Here is a 24854-nt window from a genome sequence, read left to right as displayed (position 1 = left end):
ATAGTATAGTGCAGGGCATGGAATCTGGCTTCCTAAGTGACTTTCTGAAGGGACTGGAAATATTTTCCAGTGGAGTATTTTGGTTCTGAAATGGACCCTTTCTAAATAATTAGTGGGAGGAATAGATGAGTCATAAATTATGAGAAGTACACCTTTTGGAAAACATATCCCATGTATTTTAAAACATAAAAAAGAGCATAAATATAGACTTGACTCTTATTATTTGTTGTAGCTCTATAAAGTTGCCACCAGCACTGAATTGGCAAATACTGAACACTTGCTCCTAACAAAAGTGTAGGATTAGGTTCCTGTAAGCTAAAGCACCATTTGCATTAAATAGGTTCCTTTGCCAACATCCTTGTAAAACAAGCCAGTCTCAGCATTGAAAACTTGCTCTTTCGCACAACCCTTTTCCTGTATAACACTTAGATGATATTTAGGAAATTGTTTTCAATATTCCTGATATGTAGAAACTGTCACAACTGCAAATTTAACATTTTTCACACCATATAGCCTTTCAAATTGTGCCAGTCAGTTACCATAAGTTTTTTTGGCTTTCACTGTCACAACAATGCTGTTTACTATATTTTTAATGCTTTTTTTTAAAGTTTATTTATTTTGACAGAGAGAGAGAAAGAGAGCACAAGTGCAGCAGGTGCAGAGAGGGAGAGAGAATTCCAAGCAGGCTCTGCATTGTCAGTGCAGAGCTCAACATGGGGCTTGAACTCACGAATGATGATTCATGATTTTCTATAAATAATAATCAATAAATAAAACAAAAAAGTTAAAGAAAAACAATAATTCCCACTAGAACTTCCAAATAAATTAAACTGTATTATAAACATAAAATGTTTATAACATTAAAAAGAATAGTGTTTTAACCTAGAACTTCACAATAGATTGAAGTACTATTTGAGTCTTGAGCTGTTAAGGAGTTTAAGGGAAATGGTGAAATTATGTTTATATAGAATATTAAAGAAAGGTATTTTTTTTACATCTGAGATTTATGACCTTAAAGTTTGTACCTACTATATTTTATTTTCCTGAAGAACTCAAAAGGCTTTGCATATACATCATGTCGGTTAATCTGAGCAGGGCTATATGCCTGAAACCAAACAAAACAAGGTAATCATTTTTACAAACCAGAAAAACTATTATATGTGGGCCAGAAACAAAAAGAAGAAAGGAAAAATGTTAATGGTAAAATCTGATTATACTGAAGCATATTTTGCCCTTTGTGTCTCATTTTAGGGAAAGAAAAAAACTGGAGCATGAATGCTTTATTATTAATTTCTCCCTTTCCTTTCCTGTTTCTTTCCCTTTCCCACATTCATCTTGGCTGCAACTTCTTCCACAATGTATCTGTTCATCAAAGTAAGAAAGAGAACAAAGAAAAACAACAAAGGATAGAAGAAAGGAAGGGAGAGGGAAATTAGGAGACAGGCAAAAGAGCAATCGTGGGATGGGGAGGACATTCTTGGCAGCTAGAACAGTCATGCTCAAATAGAACGTTAGAAGCTTCTCTGTGCCTGAAAAGGGGTATGTGAGTGTGACCAAAGATGAGGCAGCCATCATATCAGGAAACCTATATTACAGTAGTTTCCCTTATCTACAGGGGATACATTCTAAGACCCCCAAGGACCACCTGAAACTGTGGATAGTACCAAGCCCTTTATATTACTCTGTTGTACCTATACACACATACTTATGATACAGTTTAGTTTATAAATTAGGCACAGTAAGAAATTAACAATAACTAATAAAATAAGGCAACTATAATAATATGCTGTAATAAAAGTTAAGTGAAGGTGGTCTCTCTTCAAATACCTTATTGTTCTGTACTCAGCCTTTGTCTTCTAGTGATGATGTGAGATGATAAAATGCTTATGTTATGAGATGAAATGAGTGAATGATTTAGGCGTCGTGGTGTAAGGTTAGGCTACTATTGACCTTCTGACAATATGTTATCTGTGTCTAGACTGCACTCGATCTGGGGTAACTGGAACCATGGAAAGTGAAATCGCAGACAAGACAGCAGTACTGTGCATGCTAAGGACTTTGGGCTTTCCCTATAAATAGTGCCTTGAACGATGGAGTGGTATGATGTAGATATGGCCAGATTCATACTTTAGAAAGGTCATTGTGTAACATACAGATAGTGCTTTGAAAGCATTTGGGAATTATTGGCAGATCAAAATTTGAGGCAGTTCGTCTATTTAGAAAGTCTTTGCTACCAAAACAACATGGAAAGTAGGTGGTAGCATAACATGGAGAGAGATAAATTTCAATTTTATTTATTTATTTATTTTTTATTTTTTAATTTTTTTAAGTTTATTTTTGAGACAGAGAGAGACAGAGCATGAACGGGGGAGGGTCAGAGAGAGGGAGACACAGAATCTGAAACAGGCTCCAGGCTCTGAGCTGTCAGCACAGAGCCCGACACAGGGCTCAAACTCATGGACCGTGAGATCATGACCTGAGCCGAAGTCGGCCGCTTAACCGACTGAGCCACCCAGGCGCCCCATTTCAAGTTTTATATGTACAGAAAGTACAGTTATTAGAACTTGGTTGGTTAGTTCTTATTTTTGAGAAAGTGGATGGAATAAAGAATTGTTCTTTAATTACCAACTTAGAAAAATGAGTTGAATGGGCTATTAGACTAGGAAAGGTGGACAGACATCATCAAGACAGCATGGTATTGGCACAAAAACAGACACATAGACCAATGGAATAGAATAGAAACCCCAGAAGTAGACCCACAAACGTATGGCCAACTCATCTTTGACAAAGCAGGAAAGAACATCCAATGGAAAAAAGACAGTCTCTTTAACAAATGGTGCTGGGAGAACTGGACAGCAACATGCAGAAGGTTGAAACTAGACCACTTTCTCACACCATTCACAAAAATAAACTCAAAATGGATCAAGGACCTGAATGTGAGACAGGAAACCATCCAAACCCTAGAGGAGAAAGCAGGAAAAGACCTCTCTGACCTCAGCCGTAGCAATCTCTTACTCGACACATCCCCAAAGGCAAGGGAATTAAAAGCAAAAATGAATTACTGGGACCTTATGAAGATAAAAAGCTTCTGCACAGCAAAGGAAACAACCAACAAAACGAAAAGGCAACCAACGGAATGGGAAAAGATATTTGCAAATGACATATCGGACAAAGGGCTAGTATCCAAAATCTATAAAGAGCTCACCAAACTCCACACCCGAAAAGCAAATAACCCAGTGAAGAAATGGGCAGAAAACATGAATAGACACTTCTCTAAAGAAGACATCCGGATGGCCAACAGGCACATGAAAAGATGTTCAGCGTCGCTCCTTATCAGGGAAATCCAAATCAAAACCACACTCAGGTATCACCTCACGCCAGTCAGAGTGGCCAAAATGAACAAATCAGGAGACTATAGATGCTGGAGAGGATGTGGAGAAACGGGAACCCTCTTGCACTGTTGGTGGGAATGCAAATTGGTGCAGCTGCTCTGGAAAGCAGTGTGGAGGTTCCTCAGAAAATTAAAAATAGACCTACCCTATGACCCAGCAATAGCACTGCTAGGAATTTATCCAAGGGACACAGGAGTACTGATGCATAGGGGCACTTGTACCCCAATGTTCATAGCAGCACTCTCAACAATAGCCAAATTATGGAAAGAGCCTAAATGTCCATCAACTGATGAATGGATAAAGAAATTGTGGTTTATATACACTATGGAATACTACGTGGCAATGAGAAAAAACGAAATATGGCCTTTTGTAGCAACGTGGATGGAACTGGAGAGTGTGATGCTAAGTGAAATAAGCCATACAGAGAAAGACAGATACCATATGGTTTCACTCTTATGTGGATCCTGAGAAACTTAACAGGAACCCATGGAGGAGGGGAAGGAAAAAAAAAAAAAAAAAAGAGGTTAGAGTGGGAGAGAGCCAAAGCATAAGAGACTGTTGAGAACTGAGAGCAAACTGAGGGTTGATGGGGGGTGGGAGGGAGGAGAGGGTGGGTGATGGGTATTGAGGAGGGCACCGTTTGGGATGAGCACTGGGTGTTGTATGGAAACCAATTTGACAATAAATTTCATATATAAATAAAAAAAATAAATTAAAAATAAAATAAAATAAAATAAAATAAAAAAAAAAAAGGAAAGGTGGACAGAGAGAAATTTTAGATGTATGGAATTTGAGATGCCTATACATTAGCCCAAAGGAAATTTTTAGTAGGCACTTGGCTATACAGGTGGGAAGCTCAAGAGATACATCCTAGCTGGAGATATAAATTAGCAGAATATATATTTATGGTGCTTGTGGATGAAGCCATGGGAATGGATGAGATTACCTAGAGAGAATGTGAACAATAAGAAGTGCCAGAAGAGAACTCTGTGAACACAATCATTTAAAGAGCACACGGGGGGGCGCCTGGGTGGCGCAGTCGGTTAAGCGTCTGACTTCAGCCAGGTCACGATCTCGCGGTCCAGGAGTTTGAGCCCTGCGTCAGGCTCTGGGCTGATGGCTCAGAGCCTGGAGCCTGTTTCCGATTCTGTGTCTCCCTCTCTCTCTGCCCCTCCCCCATTCATGCTCTGTCTCTCTCTGTCCCAAAAATAAATAAATGTTGAAAAAAAAATTTAAAGAGCACACAGGGGTTGGGAACATTGTAAAATAATGAGGAGACCAGAAGAGAGTGATGTAATAGAAGTAATAGGAGGAGAGAACTCCAGGAGAGGGGAGTGATCCATACACTAAGTATCTCAGTGATAGGACAAGACCCAAAGAGAATTAGTGGGATGAGGTAATTAGGAAGTCATTGATGACTTGCCTACAGTAGCTTTGGTGCTTTGGTAAGAATGGTCATTAGAAGAGCACGTGAAATTTGAGGGAGTAGACATAAAGAAAAAAGGATTAAAAAAAAACAGGTATGTAAGACTTGAGGATGTTTAGAGACTTAGAGATCGAACCAGTGAGGATGTTTAGAGATTTAGAGATGGAACCAGTAGAAGGGAGAACAGGTCAAGGGACTAGGGCAGATGTAGCAGAAAGACAGGGAGCAGATCCCTTAGGGGAGCTGATTATGTATTAAGTCACTAAAGAGTTAGGCTTGATAGGGAAGGAAGTGGATCTATGAATGCGGTGGAGTTAGGGTAGACTCAAATAAAAGAGGGGGCTCAAGAAAAGAGGATCTCGATGGAAAGAAAATAAATTATAATGGAGTAAGGGAGTCTTAAACTAGGAGGGCGTAGGTAGAAATTTGAATTTAAAATTCCAGATGTGAAGTTGTTCTGATTGACTAGAAAGTACAGGGTGTGGCCATGAAAGCGGATAGGTGGAGTGGAGGGTCAATGGAGTTTGATGCCATGTTAATTAGGTCCTTTTGGTTGCAAGAAAAGGAGACTCTCTTAAATAATAGAGTCCTCTTTCATAATACACAAGGCGTAGAAAGCCAACAGGAAACCCAGGAAGTTCCAAGGATGAGCAAATCTGTTTCATGACCTCAGTTGGTCCTCAAGCAAGATATCTTTGTTTTTCTTTATATTATCTTCTCCATCATCTTCCTGTACCTAACTGCTAAGCTCTTTCTGAATTGCAAGTTCAAATTCTGAGGTGACAGAGAAATGGTAGTTTGGAAGTGACCCAGAGGAACAAGAAATAGATTTTTAACACCTCTTTACTAAGAAGACTGAAAGAATAGAAGAAAGCAGGTCTTTTAAAGGAGAAGTATATAGATGAAAAGTATTTGGGAGAAAATTTTGGTAGAAAAGATAGAGGCAGCACACTATCAGAGAAAAGGAATATAATTTTTTCCCTCTGTTTTTCAAAACATGGCTTACTTCATTTAACCAAGAATGATAATGTCTGTGGCAATTATGATGGGAGTAAAAGGCGAGAATTTTCACTCAATTTTAAATTGGAAGGATTTGAGGAAGGAATGCGTATTATTAATTATGAGGAAGTATTTCCACAAAATTGTTATGGAATGAGGAACAAATTCTAAAAGCTATTCAGTTTTTTCTAAGCCATGTTAAATGATCTGTAGCATTTAAAATGGAAGATTCACTTCCATTTTCTAAGGATGGATCTTATTTAGAGAATCATGCCACAAGACATTATTATAGTTCTCATTTCAGTCTAGCTGTGTCAGAGGTAAGTGGTAGGAAATTAGTGTTGAAAATCTATGTAAGATATTGGAGATCAGATTAACAAAAAATGTAACAAATAATCAATATTATGAAGTGAATGAAAAAGCGGAAACATAATGATCATGTTTATTTGTCAAAATTGATATAGTCACTAAATTTTAAAAGTAGTAATCTTTTATTTTTGTTTTAATTATTATTAGTAATATGTAGCTAAATATAACTAAAATAAGAATGATCATTTTTATTTCAATAATTTAGTTAATTGAACATTTATTGAACATTATGTCCTAGGCACTGTACTGGTTGGTAGTTACCAAAGGAAGGCCAACCAAAGCTCATTATATCTGGTATTTCCAAAGATAAATACATTATGTTGAGATATTTTTATTTATATAAACTTCATGTGGGCTGCTGGATATTGAAAATAACATAGTTTTAATTTTTTAAAATTCTTTTGCTGGTAATCTATTGATCCCATAACATTTCCATTTCATAAAGTAATTCACTTCTAAAATACAACACATCTTAATCCCATCATTTTCAGAATTGGATGTTTGAAAGCAACATCTCCAATAATCATTTTGAGAATTAAAAAAAAATTTATTTTATTTTATTTTTTTATATATTTAGAGAGAAAGCAAACAGGGGAGGGGTAGAGAGAGGGGGAGAGAGAGAATCCCAAGCAGGCTCCATGCTATCAGTACAGAGCCAAGAGTCAGAAGCTTAACCTACAGAGCCACGTGGGTGCCCCTCCTTTAAAGAATTTATGATGCAGGGGCGCCTGGGTGGCTCAGTTGGTTAAGCGTCCCACTTCGGCTAAGGTCATTATCTCACGGTTTGTGAGTTCGAGCCCCACATCAGGCTCTGTGCTGACAGCTCAGAGCCTGGAGCCTGCTTCAGATTCTGTGTCTCCCTCTCTCTCTACCCCTCTCCTGCTCGTGCTCTCTCTGTCTCTCAAAAAAAAAATGTAAAAAAATTTTTAAAAATAATTTATGATGCAAATGTGTAATAACAAATTAAGTTAAAAAATACAAGTGTATGTGGTTATTGGTATTATCCATTAAAAGTTTTTTTTTTTTAATGTTTAGTTATTTATTTTGAGAGAGAAAGAGAGAATGAGCAGGGGAGGGGCAGAAAGAGAGGGAGATAGAGAGAATCCCACGCAAGCACTGTGTTGTCGCAGAGCCCGATGTGGGGCTGACTCATGAGCAGCGAGATCATGACCTGAGCCAAAATCAAGACTCCGATGCTTAACCAATGGAGCCAACCAGGCACCCCTGGTATTATCCATTTTTACTCAAATTCCATTTCAGTAAGACTGGGTTCCCATAAAATTAATTGACATCCTGTTAATTCCTATATGACATATTAACTATTATTTGATTCAAATTCCTTCCCTTTTAAAAGTGTTTCTATAAAGTTTCTGATGTTTCTAAGAGTGGTTTATTTACTTTTATAATCCTTGATACTCCTTTCATTAGGCATTTATAAAAAGTTCAGTATTGCTTGCTTTAAATTTTGTTATGTGCCCCATACAGTTTAGTATGCTAAGGTTTAGTATTTTTCTTAGCAGAATTAAATAAATTTCCTATCTTTAATTCCATTTTATATCAGAGTGAGGTATAACAACATGGCAGAAGTACCTTTGAGTGCCACTAAAGTTTGTTTAGAAACAATTAGTATAATTTGACAAATATTTAAATACATAGTGTTTTTTTTCTGGGAGAACAGTAAAGAAATGCTTTTAAAACTTATTTTACTTCCTATGCTACTTCTAGAGAGAGACTAGTAAATTTCCCTGTATTTATAAGACTGAACTATTGCCTAATTCCTCCTTAATAAAACGATGGGAATAATATATCACAAATCTTTATAGAATATTCCATCAGAATAAGAATATACTGATTTAAATAATTCTCATCTTACCTTAGAAGCAAATATATGCTAGGGATACATATGCTCAGTTCTTGTTGAAGACTATTTTAAAAAAGAATTTTGCAGTCATCATTCGTGGTCCTCAGTCTAGTCTCCCTAGTTTCCATTCAGTATATTCCCATTCTCCCACTCACCTAGTCATTATATCTTAAAGTCAATTTTTACCCTTCTTTTCCATTTTCTAGTCATTCACCACTCTTTTATTTTATTTTATTTTATTTTATTTTATTTTATATATTTTTTTTAGAGAGAGATTTTTTTTAGAGAGAGAGAGAGTGCATATGTGAATGGGGGAGAGGGGCAGAGGGAGAGAGAGAGAGAGAGAGAGAGAAACAGGGAGAGAGAGAATCTTAAGCAGGCTCCACACTCAGTGCAGAGCCTGATGCGGGGCTTGACCCCATGACCCTGAGATCATGACCTGAGCTGAAATCAAGAGTGCATCACTCAACCAACTGAGCCACTCAGGCACCTCAATCATCTTGCTTTTTAAAACTAAGATACTAGAATACACGTAGCATGACATTGCTTTATACAAAATCTATAGTTAAGGCAATAAACACACGAAAATACAGAAAATATAGAATGAGATGATATAATTTGAAATAACATTGTATTGATTCAGAAAATAGCACATTTTGCGCTGGGTAACAGATAACCATTAGTTTTTTGTCTGCCAGAATTTTTTTCTTTCTTGGATGTCCCCCCACCCTGCTCACAGGGCTGTCAACCAAGTCCCCTCTTACCTCCACCTAGGCTCATTATAGGCATCCTCAGGATTTTTTTAAAACTTGAAGCCAGAGGGCAGGAGGGCTCTATTTTTGTGGCACCATTAGCACTAAAGGAAACCTAATCCTAGAGCCAGTGAGTAGGTCTTTACTAACTCAGTGGGCAGCATCTGGCTATGAATGAAGACAGACGAAAGAAAAGTTAAGATGTGGCTAGAGATCAAAACACTGTTGAGTCCTTGGATCTAGCTTCAGCTCTGCCACATGTAGATCTCTAGATTTTTAGATGAGTTGAAAATTTCTTCTTTTCACTTAAGGTAGTGTTAATTGAGTTTCTCTCACTTGTGATCAATGAATCCTGACCAATATCCATATACTTTTTGGACATACTTAATTTCTAAAAAATTGAAAAGTAGAAATACTAATTTTTGTAAATGTATAACTTGAGATAGTCAAAATATTTTCTTAAATGTTTATTTATTTTGAAAGAGAGAGAGAGAGAGAGAGTGTGTGTGTGTGTGTGTGTAATCAGGGGAGGGGCAGAGAGAAAGGGAGAGGGAATCCCAAGCAGGCTCCACACTGTCAGTGCAGAGCCCAACTTGGGGTATGATCTCACAAACTGTGAGATCACGACCTGAGCCAATATCAAGAGTCGGATGCTTAAGGGACTAAGCTACACACGTGCCCAGAGAGATGTCACAATATTTTTTAAATTTATCAAATAATAAGGCTACTGTATGAATTAATCTATAAAATTTATGACAAATATTACATTTTAGAATACTATACTAGGTAGATCCTTAGTTATAACCATATCACATAACAGGGCATAGTTGTTTACAGTGTGGACTCTGGAATCCAATTGTCTGATTTTGAATCCCAGCTCAGCCAATTATAAACTCTCTGAGGTTCACTTCTATTTCAGTCTCCTTATCTGTAAAATTAAGATTACAAGGGAATCATCCTTACAAGGTTATTGTGAGGGTTCAGTGTAATAATACATGTAAAGTGTGCCTGGCACGTAAGTGGTCTATAAATGTTAGCTACTATTATTAATGCAATTATTTTTTGGGCCCGTGAACAAAATTTGTATCATAATGAAAGCTGTCAGTTGTAGCTATAGGGATGTCAGTGATGACAAAAGAGAAAGGTAAACTGCTTTAGAGATACTGGTGGACTGAAGTCTGGAAAAGCATCACCATGAGATTATATTCATGATAAAAGCCAACTGACCTGTTTATGTGGCAAGTTAGCATGAACTCTAACAGTGCATTCATAGACATCTGTACCCTCAGCTAGAACGTTTCTGTATGGGCAAAAGGAAAGTGAAGTGAAAGCAAAATTTCCATATTATTTATTCTGGCTGATAATTTATATTGAGGAATTTTAAGAGATTAGAGGTATGTAATACAGTGTTACCTGTTCAAGCTTACCTAGTGAAACATAGCCCATGTGTCTGAGGATAATTTTGCTATTATGTGTGTACATGTGAGAAACATCTTCTGTCCTCACTTACATATGAAAGAGAAATAGGGACAGATCAAAAAGCATTGGGATCTATTCAATGCACCCCATGGCATTATCATGCTGTTTTGTGTCAGTCCAGGTGAGGAAGCCATAAATAGAGAAGAGATTAGCATTGGCACAAAGACTAGAAAGAAAATAGGTAGACAGATTTTCTTTGGAAATTTTTATATTACTGCAATTCATTAGGCTACAACCTATCAATATATAATTTTTGTAGCAACGATGTGATTCAGCTGGGGATTATTTATATACTAAGAAGGGACTTTACTGTTAACATCTCTTCTATAATTTCCTAAGGGACCTAGATCTACAAATCAGCAGAAAAGACCTCCTTAGTAAACTGTAATCCATATTTACTCATGTAATTACCTTCAGTCTAGAGAGAGGTATAGGGGAGATAATATGTTCTGGTTCATTACTGTCACTAACCCTTTTTCAAAGTCTAGTATACAAAAAGTTTTCACAGTTCTAAAATTATATATCTTTATGTTTGCAATATTAAATGTGCATAAAGAAGGTGATTCTAAGTTACGTGTAGCTTGGGAATTACAAATATTTCACAGGGGATCATTTTCAAGCTTCTTTTTTTTTTAATGTTTATTTCTTTTTGAGAGAGTGAGCACAACAGAGAAGATGCAGAGAGAGAGAGAGGGGTGGGGGACAGAGAATCTGAAGCGGGCTCTGCACTGACAGCAGAGAGCCCAATGTGGGGCTTGAATCCATGAACTGCGAGATCATGATCTGAGCTGAAGTAGGATGCTCAAGTAATTGACCACCCAGGTGTCCCTCAAGCTTTAATCTGTAAAGAACTTCTGCACTAGAGACCAGTTTTGGACAAGATCCAGTCTCGGTAGTATGTTACTCGAGTGTAGACACCAGGCTTGTTTGGAAGAGCACATTCATCTCCCCAGCTTACAATACCAGCAAGGAACCAAGTGCCTTTATAATCTGCACCAACCAGAGGTCCACCAGAGTCACCCTAGGGAGAAGAGGATACATACAATTACTATAGTTTAAAGGTAAAAATACTGCTTATTTTTCTTTGTAATAAAGACAGGGAGACACAGAAAAAGGAAAATAAAACCCTAGATATTTCCATAGTAAAATGATTTTAGTATAGAATATTTTTGTGCTTATAATCATTTATTTATTTAAAAATTTTTTTAATTGTTATTTATTTTTGAGACAGAGAGAGACAGAGCATGAACGGGGGAGGGGCAGAGAGAGAGGGAGACACAGAATTGGAAGCAGGCTCCAGGCTCCGAGCCATCAGCCCAGAGCCCGACGCGGGGCTCGAACTCGCAGACGGCGAGATCGTGACCTGAGCCGAAGTCGGACGCTCAACCGACTGAGCCACCCAGGCGCCCCTCCCCTTAACCATTTTAAATGTACACCTCAATGGCATTAACTACATTCATACTGTGCGATCATCAACACCATCCACCTCCACAACTTTTTTCATTTTGCAGAACTAAAACTTTATACCCATTAAACAAGAACTCCCCATATCCTGCTTTTCCCAGCTTCTGGCAACCACCATTTTACTTTCTGTCTCTATGAGTCTGACTACTCCAAGTACCTCATATGAATGGAGTCATACAGTATTTATCTTTTTGTGACTGGCTGATTTCACTTAACACAGTGTCTTCAAGTTTTGTCCATGTTGTAGCATGTGTCAGCATTCCCTTCCTTAGGCTGACTAATACTCTATTTTATGTATATACCACATTTTGTTTGTTCACTTTTCTATCAATGGGCATTTGGGTTGCTTCCATCTTTTGGCTATTGTGAATAATGCTGCTATGAATTAAATGTACAAATCTCTATTTGTGTCCTTGCTTTCAATTATTTTGAGTATATACCCAGAAATGGACTTGCTGGATCATATAGTAATCTATTTTTAATTTTTTGAGGAACCACCATGTTGCTTTCCATAGAGGCTGCACCATTTTACATTCCTACCAATAGTACAAAAGGCCTATTTTACAATTTTTAAAAATCAGGTTCCCAGACTCTGAACCTAATCTCTTGGTTTCAAATTCATAGAGTAAGTGGAGAATAATAGATAGCAATCTCTCCATTTCTTGTCCTTGTCTCTTTTGAGTTTCTAGCTCACCTGCATCAGCCCACATCTATATTTACTATCGTCTGATAAATGGAGGTATTTAGTTCTTTCTAAGGCTAATCTCCCCACCTGTTCTTTGGACCAAGGACACTATTCTGTCAATACTCTTCTCTTTTCTTGTTTGTTTTTCCTAATAACGTCTTCATTTCCTCCACTGTCTTTCCCTACCGTGAATATACACTTTTTTTTTCAGTTTTGCCCATCTGAAAAAATGACAGCCTTTCTGTATCTTAAGACCTCTTCTATTGCCCTAATTATCTTCCTTTCACAGCTAAGTGGCTTGAAGTAGTAGTCTATATTGAAATTTCCATTTTTTTGTCTTATTTTCAACTTTCTTCTAAATGGTTTTTCTTTCCACCAATGAACCTTCTAAACTTTGCCAATAAACAATTGTTGAAGTTGATACACTCTTTCCAGCATTTATCTTACTGTATGGCTTGTGTGACTTGTTGACTATTCCCTTTTGTTCTGATCCCTGGAATTCTGTGACCCTGTGATACCAATTTCTAATTTTTTTTCCCTTAGTTTTCCTTATTTCTTACTGTTAGCTTCTTAGGAGCATTTATATCCGAGTTCAAAATCTTGGGTGCTTCTTATTTTATATTCTTTATCTGAGCAATTATATCTGTGCTTATGAATTTAACTGCCCCCCAGCTGACAATAACTTTCAGGTATATATGTACAGCCAGAACTCTTTCCTGAGCTCAAGGTTTTGATTTCTAATGCCATGTTGGACATATATGCCTAGTTATTCCACAAGCACCTCAAATTTAGCATGCCCCAAACTTTAAACCTCCACAAACCTGCTTTTCTTCTGTACATCTTCTCTCCCTTTGTTCAGGGATAAGTATGGAATTTAGCATGTATTCTTTCTTTTCCCTATTCCTACCCTGTTTTTTTTTTCACACACAAACAACAAACTTTTCATACAAAACCTTTGTGTAGCAGATTTTACAGAAAGTTCAGACAAATTAAGAAATAGATGGGGTTGCATTGCTGACCCATAAGCAAATAGAATTGAATAATATTCATCTTGTTGTTTGTTGTTGTTGTTGATGATGATGTTTTAAGTAGGCCCCATGCCCAGTGTGGAGCCCAACGCGGGGCTCAAACTCATGATCCTGAGATCAAGACTTGAGCTGAGATCAAGTGTCAGACCCTTCCTCACTTCTCATCAGGCTCACAGTCCTGTCCCCCTGTCTCAGTGCCTCTTCATTCTTACTGTATCTTAGTTGAAGCCCTCTTTACCTTTCTCAGGTAAAATATTTTAATAGATCATAATATCTCTAGCGTACTTGCTTCCAGCCCGTCTTCCCCTCTGCATGTATCGGATTTAGCAATTAGACCATCTTGGCTAATCTGGACTGGTAGGGCAAAAGCCTGCAAGCAGTGGGTCAGAGAGTGAATAAGTTGAGAATATGGAACAATGATGGTAGACTATTCTTTAGAGATTTGACCAATAACAGAAAAAGAAAGAGTACAGTGTACTAAAGGAGAGATCTGATAGTATTTGCAGAATATTGTTGGAGTGGAACAGTTTGGAAAATATGGAAGAAAGTTCAAATTAATGTAAAGCACAAATATCTGTATAGATAGAGAATGGATGAAGAATACAGGGAAAAGATTAGCTTTGCAGAGTAGAAGAAATTTTTTTTTGTGCTGAGCCTAGAATGCGAGGATAGGTACAAATATAAATTTATCATATAGAAAAGAAATTAAAGGAGTTCTCATGATTTCTTTTTTTCTAGTTAGTATGAGGAAATGTCATATGTTAAGGAATACAAGAGCATATAGGGACACATTCAAACAATGTAATGAAATGTTGCTTATATAAGATATGCATATATATATAAAGGATGCATTCAATAATTCTATAATGTGGTAAGGACTCAGCTGTGATTATATGACACCAGTTTACAAGGCTGCAAGGTTTCTCCTAGTTCTCAGGAGTTCACATATAGGAGCCAATAAAATAGTCATATTGCTCTGTGGTTGGAGATTATTAGCATGGCTGTGGGGAAGTAGAAGATGGTGAAGTCATTAGGGTGCTGGCAATGGAAAGGTTGAAATAATAAAACCTCTAGGCTGCATAAGTTTAGAAGACAGTCATATTCCTGAGGGTGATGGACTGAGAGAAAATTGAGAAAATCGAGATCTAAGCTTGTCATAACTTTGAAGAATAGGGTTAGTGTGAGAGTTGGAAAGATGGGACTCTGTAATGGGAGATGATAATTATGTATTACAAGTACTTGTTTGTATGTCTTCTAGCTCCTAGAGTACATGAATAATGCTTTATTAACGTTTAGCTCCCCTGCACCTAGCACAGAGTATGGGACATAGTAGTGCATAGAAATGAAGGAGTAAAATAAGGGTTGTCCTGGATTTACCCGATTCTGCCCGCCTAGATAACCAGAGTAGTACTTTTGTTAACTCTGGGACTATTGCTTGTAAACAGCCTGAGAGGTGTTTGAAGCATATTAAGCATAAGGAAAGGCAGCTTAGTATAGCATTCAGAATATAAGCTGTGCAGCCCCAAATCCTCTGTTTAAATCTGGGTTCTACCGCTTAATGCCTGTGTAAGTTTAGACAAATTACTTGATTTCTTTGTCTCAGTCCCTTCAACTAAGAAATAGGGCTTATAATAGTACAAGCATACATCACAGAATTGTCATAACTGGAAGAAATTAGCATTTGTAAAGAGCTTAAAACAGTGGCTACCACATGGAGATGCTATATAAACATTGTTAAATAAATAAAATATTTAGGGTGTTGAAGCCACTCAAATTAAGAAAGCTCCATGATCGTTCGGTTTGCTGTCGGATTCAGTTGAGTGTTTCTCAGTGAAAGAGGGCCAATCCAACTAAATTTACCAAAATTCCCTTCATCTTTTTCCTGCTTATTCCAAATTTAGTCTCTTCCCCAGTCTTATTCCCAGCTTCTTATAACCATAAGAGAGGCTTAGCTCTTTAGTATTTTAGTAGGACCTATCAGATGGCAATATAATTCTAATTAATTACTCTGGCTACAAAACAAACTTAAACCTTTAAAAATTGTCAGTCTTTTGAGAAAATTGAACAAATTAATTGGAATTAAAATACACAAGGAAAAAATCCTGAAAATGGAATAGGCGGCTTTACCTGGCAGGCATCCACACTTCCTTCCAGGAACCCAGCACACAACATTCCAGGTGTGATCACACCACCATATACCTCTTCACTGTTGCAGGTTTTATTATCTATAATCTTCACTAATCCTTTTTGGAGTATATTAGGACTTGTTCCTAAAGGAAGAAAAGTGTATACTTTTTGCTGAAGTCAATATTAGTATCTCTGGCTAAGTTTATTTGTACTACTGTATACAATTTCCAAATCAATGTAAAACATATGTTTTAATTAAGCTTTTGCCTCCTTTCTTAGTAACAAAGTAGTAATGCAATGAACATACCAAGCTATTGTTAAAAATGACCACATTTAGGGGCGTCTGGGTAGCTTAGTTAGTTGTGCATCCGACTTTGGCTCAGGTCATGATCTCATGGTTCCTGGGTTTGAGCCCCGTGTCGGGCTCTATGCTGACAGCTCAGGGCCTGGAACCTGCTTTGGATTCTGGGTCTCCCTCTCTGTCTCTGCCCCTCCTTGGCTTGAATTCTCTCTCTCTCTCTCTCTCTCTCTCAAAAATAAACATTAAAAAATGACCATATTTGAAATACTTAGTGTGTTCATCCATGTGTAATGGGATTTTTTTCCCTTTTGAATTGTTTTGGAATTTTATATTTATTACTTGTATGTGTTAGAAAACAAAATGAAAAATTCAAATTCCAAAACTTATATTTTATAATCATTTTAAGATTTTCTGCTGTTACTGTAATTCTGAACCTCAAAATTAATTTTAGATTTATTTTTTCTGCTTTCCAATGCATTTATGAACATAAATAGCCACTAAATCTTTACATAACCAAGGTCATGGGAATGCACATATTTAAATGATCTTTGCTCAAGTATTGCCTTTTCACATAGAGCTATTCATTTCTCCCCGTCAAAAATACCCAAACCTCTGTAGTCTTGTTTGTTTGTTTTGCTTTGGTACTTACCTGCATAAAACATGCTGTGTAATCTACTTATTTATTGTATTTTATGGTTATTGTCTTCTTTTACTAAATATATAAGCTTTTGAGGGCAGGAATATTTGCCTATTTTATAGATTTATATATCCAAACCACCTAGACCAGTATTTGGCATAAAGGTGGTAATCAAGATAAATATTTATTGGAAAATGAATGAAGAAAATGGAAGAAAATGAATTACTTATTCAACAATGCATTTCTATTAAAACTACCATTGTTAAGGGCAATTATGGTAAAAGCTCTAGGAAATTGTAGTTTCCATATGAATGTGGTTGAAGATAAATTTTCAATCCATTGCACATTATCCTCTTCAAAATGATCCAGAGAAAATCTATCTCAGGTTTAGTTGTGATTCAGAGTATTTTTTTTTTAACTCCTAGAGCTCAAACCATGTAATGGAAGAAGGTTAGGAACTCACCATCAGACTTTAATGTTCCCCATCCAGTGACCACCACATTTGAATTGGGTGGGAATGTGTAAGTAGCTTCAGGAAGACATGCTCTTCGGATGTTGCTTGTGTATAATACTGGCGAGGACAGATGCACAACAGCTATGTCATTATCGTGTGCGGGGTAATGATAGTTTTCATGAATTATAATATCCTTGATACTTCGTTTTGTTTGTGGATCACTTAAAAGAAGACCAAAACTAACATTCCATTCTTTGGGATCCCTGGCCCTAAAGAAATAGATTTATTTATTAAAAGTCCTATATTTCAGAGTTGCAGGAATTAACATCTTATATGTTTTAAAACAATTAGACACATATTGAATACCTTAGTGCATTTAACATATAAAAGTAAAGCTATGTGTAAGAGAAAAATAATAATAACATGAATAGACTTTGAATAATGCAATAAGCTATATTTTATTTTTTTAATAAGATATATTTTAAGAGATAAGCCATGGAAACTACCTTTTATCTCTCCAGAAAGACTCAAGGATATTTAGAAAGCTAAATATGATAAGACAAGATCGTAAGATTAAATAAAAAGTGGGCAAGATTATGGGACAGAGTAAACTTATGGAAATTAAGGAAATAGAAGAAATCCTCTTTTATAATATTTAAAAACTATAAATAGGAAGATACTTATGACTTTTACTACTATTTGTTAATCAAGGGTTTATCTATTAAGCACTGAAAAATAGTGTTGCTGGAACATATTCAAAATCTCAAGTTTAAGAGGGATTTTTATTTACAAATAAAACCAATAAGTGCTACATAAAGCCAATAGAAATTAGTAAAATTAAACATCAAACAAAAGGGTAAAAACAAAGCAAACTTTTGGTGTAATAATGTATCTTTTAAAGAAATAATAATTTCAAATAGGGCTATAATATATATTGGAGGATGCAGGATGAATTCAAATACTTATGATTAAATAAATAAGACCAAATGAAATAATGATGAGAAAGAAATAGAAGAATAGTGTTCAGTTTAGGATTTATAGTTTCTTTATAAAATGGATTAAGCATAGCTTAGTGATTCTCAACTAAGGGAAACTTAGTATCCTTCAGGAGACATTTGGTAATAACTGGAGACATTTTTGGTTTTCAGTCCTGGGGGCATGCTACTGGCATTTGGTGGGTGGGAACCAGGGATGCTGCTAAATATTCTATAATGCACAGGATACCCCTCACCCCAAAACTAAGAATCATTTGGACCAAATATAATAGTGCCATTGTTGACAATTCCTGCTCTACCCTGAATATATCTTTTTTTAAAAACTGATAATTCATTGAGAAATTTTGAGAGTATACTTCACAGTATTGAATAGTTGGAGGCATAGTTGTATAATCTATGTTCTTAAAAGATATGTATCTCAGACTTTCAGGTGCATGAGTGGTTTTGAGCCTTTATGTAGTCCAGAGCTTACTTTATGAAACAGTGAGCAGCAGTGACAAGCCAGCTGTTACTAATCAGAGTGGCTCCACACCGGTGGATACTGTTCTGTTGAAGGCTAGCTTGCCAAGGCCATTCCCCTTCTTGGGCATCCTTGCCCCCTGCTATCTTGTTGCCAGAAGGGGTTATTGTTCGTTGTCCACAACCTGCTCAAAATGGAGTTAGTTAGCTTATAATGATACTGATATTGCTTTTGCATGCATTGCTATAGTTAACAAATTCTTGTAATACACGTCACTATTAACTGTTAACTGAGGAAAAGCCCATAGTCTTGGAGAAGTTAGGACTAACTGCTGATATGAGATTTTTTGAGAATTCACCCAAAATAGATTGACATTTTCACCTGCCCATCCTCATTAGTCACATAACTCTCTGTGTGTCTGTATCACCTTGCTATGATCTGTTATAAGAAGCATATAAAATGAAGTGTTTGAATTTAGAAGATAATAATTGATAACCAGTTACTAGGTTGTATATGAAAATGTGTGGCTTGTAATTTTGTGAGCAGTTGTTTAACACAGTGATTGCTCTGAAACATTTATAAGAAAGAGTGAATGGCTACAAATGCCAATGGGATAGTGACAAGAGATAGAGTAGACAGAAATGTGTTAGCGTTTAAGTTACAATACACAACATCTGGCCTAAAGGAATAACACATGAAGATAGCCAACCCTTTCTCAAAGTAAAACGATTCTCTGAAACAGGACTATGCTCTAGTGTCAATTTAGATCCAGAGAAACTGCTGGACTCTTTAAGTCTTTAAAGCAAATTTGCAGTAATAGTACAACTTCACTATTATTGTGTCTCTCTCTGATTCTCTTGACTAAGTCATGTTACTCCAGCTAAAGCACTGAGCTTGTTCCTTAACAATTTATTGTATCTTTTACTAGAGATTGTCAGCCTTATTAAATGTTTTAGAGAGCAGGAACCATATATTTTAAAATATATACATATTTCTAGAACCTATCACAGAGAACCTATAACCTATGAGGTGCTCAACAAATGTATATAGAAATGAAGTCCATGTCATATAACCCATAAGACGTCTTGAAATAAAAATGATATTTGACTGCAGGACCCATTTTTGTAATGGGTGTGTTCCTAACACTTAGAGTGAGAAAAACTTGCCATAATCAGTGCAGTGGGCATAGATGAAAGCAGTGGTTCTCAATCAGGGACAATTTTGCACTCCACTCCTAACCCCAGGAGAAATTTGGCAATATCTGGAGATATTTTTGGTTGTCATAATTGGGGTGGAGGATGCACTACTGGTATTTATTGGTAGAAGTTGGGGATGCTGCTAAAAATCTAGAAGGCACAGGACTGTCCCTGAAACAAACAAATTGGCCTACAGTGTTAATAGTGTTAAGGTTAAGCAACTCTGAATTAGAGAAAGGTATTTGTATCATGAACAAGAACATTTAAATTAATTGGAAAGGTTAGATGGTCAATTGCTTCACAGAAATGTGTTAAGATGTGTCTTGAGATATTCTTTCCTGAAGGTGGAAAGGCACCAGAAACACAGGGGAGGGACATGCAGACTTAAAAAGATCTTCACTAACCCTCTGAAGTCCTTAAATTTGTATATTGATTCTGATTCTAGATTGTTTTCTTTGATGCAATCTAAACCTCAGGTTGTTAAGGCATCCTTTTCATAAAACCACTTAGCTGAAGCAGAGCCTTTGTGGTTTTTATTTTTGAATGAGCTTTCATATTGACCCACTAACTATAACTCCCTTTCTTTTCCTTTCTTTCCACTCCCTTATCATGGAATCTACAGAGGATAAAACAAATAACTCAGAACCCAAAGGTATAATGGTTCTTCCCTATCCTCCCTTCCATTTGGACAACTCCTAAAGGAAGTTGGCCTTTACTGAACTTCCTTCGGAGGAATATAAAAACAAAGATGCTTCTCTGTGGGCTTGGAGGACCTCCCCTGTTTGACTCCACTTTCCTGTTTGTGCATTTGTTCAGAACTGTAGCCTAATTTATATTTGTCCATTAATTTCTGTCCTGAATTCCCATTTACTCATGGTTGTTGTGTCTGTTAAGCTTCTGGCTGCCACCTCTGCAGCATTACCTTGTTATTACCTCTGCTGAAATCTTACATGACACCTTGGAGCTTTTGTTATATCAAAAGGTCACAGGGTAAACTTCAAGAATTTAAGGAATATAATGGAGACTTGATGGCTGATACTTTCAGAAACAACAAAGAATCTACCAAGCTCTTACAGCCTCCCTACCCTGGTAACTTGCATCCCATTTATGACTGTACTTTAACATACTTTGTCATGTACCAGACTCTATTCTTTCTTCAACCCTGTTTGATTTTTCTTGCCTCCCTCTCCCCCCTTTACTTTTTATTTAAAATATAATTAAAACCTCAGATAGGTCAAATCAAATTCAGAATGCTGATCTGGATGGTTGCTTAGTCTTCTGGCTAGAGAGAATACAAATTGGCCAGTCTCTTTCCTACTACTGTTTTTATTCCTGTCTTGTATACCTCTTTTCTATCAACCTGACAAATTTTTATTTTTATTTTTTTTTTAATTTTTTTTTCCCAACGTTTATTTATTTTTGCGACAGAGAGAGACAGAGCATGAACGGGGGAGGGGCAGAGAGAGAGGGAGACACAGAATCGGAAACAGGCTCCAGGCTCTGAGCCATCAGCCCAGAGCCTGACGCGGGGCTCGAACTCACGGACCGCGAGATCGTGACCTGGCTGAAGTCGGACGCTTAACCGACTGCGCCACCCAGGCGCCCCATCAACCTGACAAATTTTTAATTGTGGATTTTGATTGTATCAGTACAAAATTTTTTAATTGGAATAATTGACTTTAAAATGTCTTAAAAAATTTTTTTTTAGAGAGAGAGAGTGGGAGTTGGACAGGGAGGCAGAGGAGAGAAAGAGAGAATCTTAAACAGGCTTCATGCTTAGTGAAGAGCCCAACGTGGGATTTGATGCAGGGCTCGATCCTACATCCCTGGGATGATGACCTGAGCCAAAATTGAGTTGGGTGTTCAACTGAGCCACCCAGGGACGCCTAAAATGTCTTATTAAGTTCCTTGAGGGTTGTTCAGTAAAAATATATCAGAAAGAAAAATAATCCAATAAAGCTTTGTGTTTAAGTTTTGCCCAGGTTGCTCAGAAATAATTATGCTGTGACTGGAAGGTAGTAAGGACCAATGACTTTGGTGTTGCTTGGCTCTGGAGGGTGATTTCCAGCTGCCAGAATTAGTCTCATTGCCCAGGTAAGAGCAGTGCTCCTCTGACAGCCTGCTACAAGTTCTGGCAACCCTGTGGATCAGATTTCCCTGGGCAGTGGTTCGGAGAATAGAAGCAGAATGCCTTGGCCAGCAAGGGAGCTGCCTGCATGTAAGTCTCAGCACACTGAACTTGGCTTGTATCATCAGAATTCCACAGAGAGTTCCTAGGCCTAAAGCTTTTATAGGCAGAATAAAAAATACAGATAGCTGAAATCTACTGAGTGCTTATTATGAACTGTACACTTTTGTAAGTACTTTACTTGTGCTGCCTTCTTTTATCATCACAGTGGCTTGGAACTGAAGGTTTCAGAAATTAAATAACCTATGTAAATTCATCCAGTTGGTAAGTGTATGATCTGGGGCTCAACACTGATGTGTAGCTGGTTTTAGATCCTAAGTTCTTAATTATCACTGCTTGTCCCTAGATACCCTCTGCCATTATGGCATGTAATAATGTCTTCCTCATTTAAAATCCATGATATCAGTCAATTTAAGATCAGCCACAGTCATCCTTTTACAAGTTTCTGAAAGCAGGCTTCCCATTACATCTTTATGTACACTGTATTGACTGTCAAGTGAAGTTCTTTTTTGCCATCCAAGGAATTAAATTTCATTAGAAAATAACTCTTTGTCAATGAACTTACAGGTATTGAGAAGATTTTCTGCTCCTGGCATTTCAATGTCTAAAAGTCAAAGAAAAAGAAAAAAATATTCACATTTCTGAACACTTTAAAATATTAATTAATACTAATTATTTTGTTTTGGGGAACACATTATTCTGTAAACAATCATTTTATTCAGTTTTGACTATATGCTTTCTATGTTCATGGATTAGCATAGAGAGAAATAAAATCTTAGTTTTCATTCCTCTGTTTCTAAAGACTCTCAAGTTCCCCATTATAAGTTGAAAAAAAGGTCTGGGTCCTAAAAAGTACTAAAATATATAAAAATGGTGATCTTTCACTGTGTCTTGATTCCAAGTCACCAGGTAACTGAATGTATTTAACATTAGTCTTTGTACCACTTTAAATACTCTTGGCCATATCTAAAATCAGCCACAATATGGTGACCGATTTCATACAGATTTGGATTCACTTTACTCAGGAGTAATTTGGCACATGCCCTTCTCAAGTTAGCACCTTAGCTTCTCACTTTCTGCCAGAGGGGCCTGCTGGACATTCCCAGATGGACAATAGGAAATGTAGGAGTTAACTCTGTAGGAGCTGGTGCAAGATGGGTGTCAATGGACAAATTCTTCCCCTGTTAGTCATTGGGGAGCACAGTTCTGATATATAATTCAGAAGATTCTATGGGATGGAGCTAGAGTTGCCCCTGATGTTGGAAATTCTCCCTCCTTATTTTATGCTTTTTGCCTTTTATTCTTTCTTAGATCAAATACCACATGTGAGTCTGTCTCAGGCTCTGCTTTTTGAGAAACCAGGCTTAGATACTGAAATAACCAGACAGCATAACAAATAATGCTAATAACTAGGAGAGACTATGCACATTATTTATGCAGTGCATTTTTTTTTTGGTGTTGAGTGCATTTTGGTATATTTTCATCCTTTTAAAATTAATACCCTTTGTGTGGTTTCAGTTATTCAGAACACTCAATTAAGTATGCCAATTTGTTTTGGATAAAAAAAATTAGTAATAAAGCGGACTTTAATATTGTCTACTCATTCCTATACATCTAGGGAATATTTCAGAATGAGATCTACAATAGATGATTTTGTTGTGGGCCCCAAATCTCTGCAGAACTGCAAACGTGTTTAATTCATGATGAAGGTATATGGGGAGAGGGTGAACAAGTGAATCACAATTATGCCCCAAATTTCAGATGTAGAGAACTATAAATATACTAGCCATTTCTACTTAAGGGTTTCTCTTCAAAAAATGAATCATCAGTTGCTCTGTAGGTTAAATACTATATATGCCAATGGAGGTTCATTTTTATTATGCTCTTGCATTTCTATAAATCCAGGAGGGAGTATCCATTTATATATGACAATTATAGTTACACACTCTTACCTTAGGTTGCACAACAAATCAAGGGGACAAAAGAATTCTTTACCAGAAAGTCAACTTGTTTGAACAAAAAGGCAGGACCAATTCAACTGTCAGATGGACTGAGTAGGTATGAGCCACACCCACTTAAACTGAAAGGTGGCTCATTTCCACCTAATCCTTCATAGCTGCCTTCCAGAAGCTAATTTTTATTGGACATGATACCTTTAGAGTTTCATTTTGAGCTTTGTGTGGTTAGCAAAATATACAAAACCATATCAAAAGTTTGGGAAATGATTATACTCCTGTAACTTGACCGGAAAAATGTTAAATGCTACACCTTATGAACTAATTATTTAGAGAACTCTACTATGTTCACAGAACTTTCTTCTTTCTTTGAGGTTTCTTTATTGGTGTATGTCTTGTTAAAGGGGAGAAATGTTTTTGACTTATAATTTGCTTTTAATAGTTGTATTATACCAGAGCTTAATAGAATAACTATTGCTTGGGTAGGTGAAAGACAGACAGGTACAATAAATGGGGGAAGCGATTTAAGCTGTCACTCCTTGGATTGAGTCACTGCTGTGGCTATTTGTGTTTGCTGTAAGTCTTTGGCTCACACTCAAAAGCTAGAACTCTTATGGATTTATGCTTGAATCAAGGAGTCAACTCTGTAACGTAAGGTACTCTGTTTACAATGTAACGTATAAAGGAAGTGACAACAAACAATGGCATTCCCCTTGCCAAAAGGAGATTCCATCAAAGGATAGATAATAAGACAAAGTGGTTTTAAAAAGCAGCTCAGGAACTGTGTGCTGATCTTCTCCTATGGGCCAGGAATCAAAGACAATAGACATGGACCCTGTCCTCAATGAACTTGGAGTGTAGTGGAAGAGATATACAACTAAGTAGATAATTTAATATATGATTAATGCTATGGCAGATTTGTGCATAGAAAATTGGATGCACCAAGAAAAGTCACTTAGCATCGAGGGGTAGCAGGGGAACTAGGAATAGCTGATGACAAACATTTTTTGGAAAGGAGTCAAGCTATTAAATATAAGTGGGGGAAATAATAGCCATAATTCACTCATTATTGAACATTGAATTAGA

At 36.8% G+C, this 24854-nt stretch overlaps 1 protein-coding gene across 1 annotated transcript in view; it reads right to left on the bottom strand.

The window, feature by feature from the left end:
* Window positions 1–11080: 11080 nt before the first annotated feature.
* The window catches only part of LOC121040279 (transmembrane protease serine 11C-like), a 51531-nt gene continuing 37757 nt past the window's right edge, over window positions 11081–24854 (bottom strand). Inside the window, exons 6-10 of the mRNA XM_040490756.1 lie at window positions 22379–22417; window positions 18442–18613; window positions 16984–17243; window positions 15583–15725; window positions 11081–11299 (exon numbers count right to left, since the gene is read on the bottom strand). Coding sequence (XP_040346690.1) covers window positions 11138–11299; window positions 15583–15725; window positions 16984–17243; window positions 18442–18613; window positions 22379–22417 — 776 coding nt within the window. The 3' untranslated portion in view covers window positions 11081–11137. The remainder of the gene's footprint in view (window positions 11300–15582; window positions 15726–16983; window positions 17244–18441; window positions 18614–22378; window positions 22418–24854) is intronic.

This window comes from Herpailurus yagouaroundi, unplaced genomic scaffold (assembly GCF_014898765.1).
Source record: "Herpailurus yagouaroundi ecotype Mexico unplaced genomic scaffold, PumYag 28, whole genome shotgun sequence".
Lineage (NCBI taxonomy): Eukaryota > Metazoa > Chordata > Mammalia > Carnivora > Felidae > Herpailurus > Herpailurus yagouaroundi.
The sequence above is the reverse complement of the archived record's forward strand: the minus strand, read 5'-3'. Positions and strand labels throughout refer to the sequence as shown.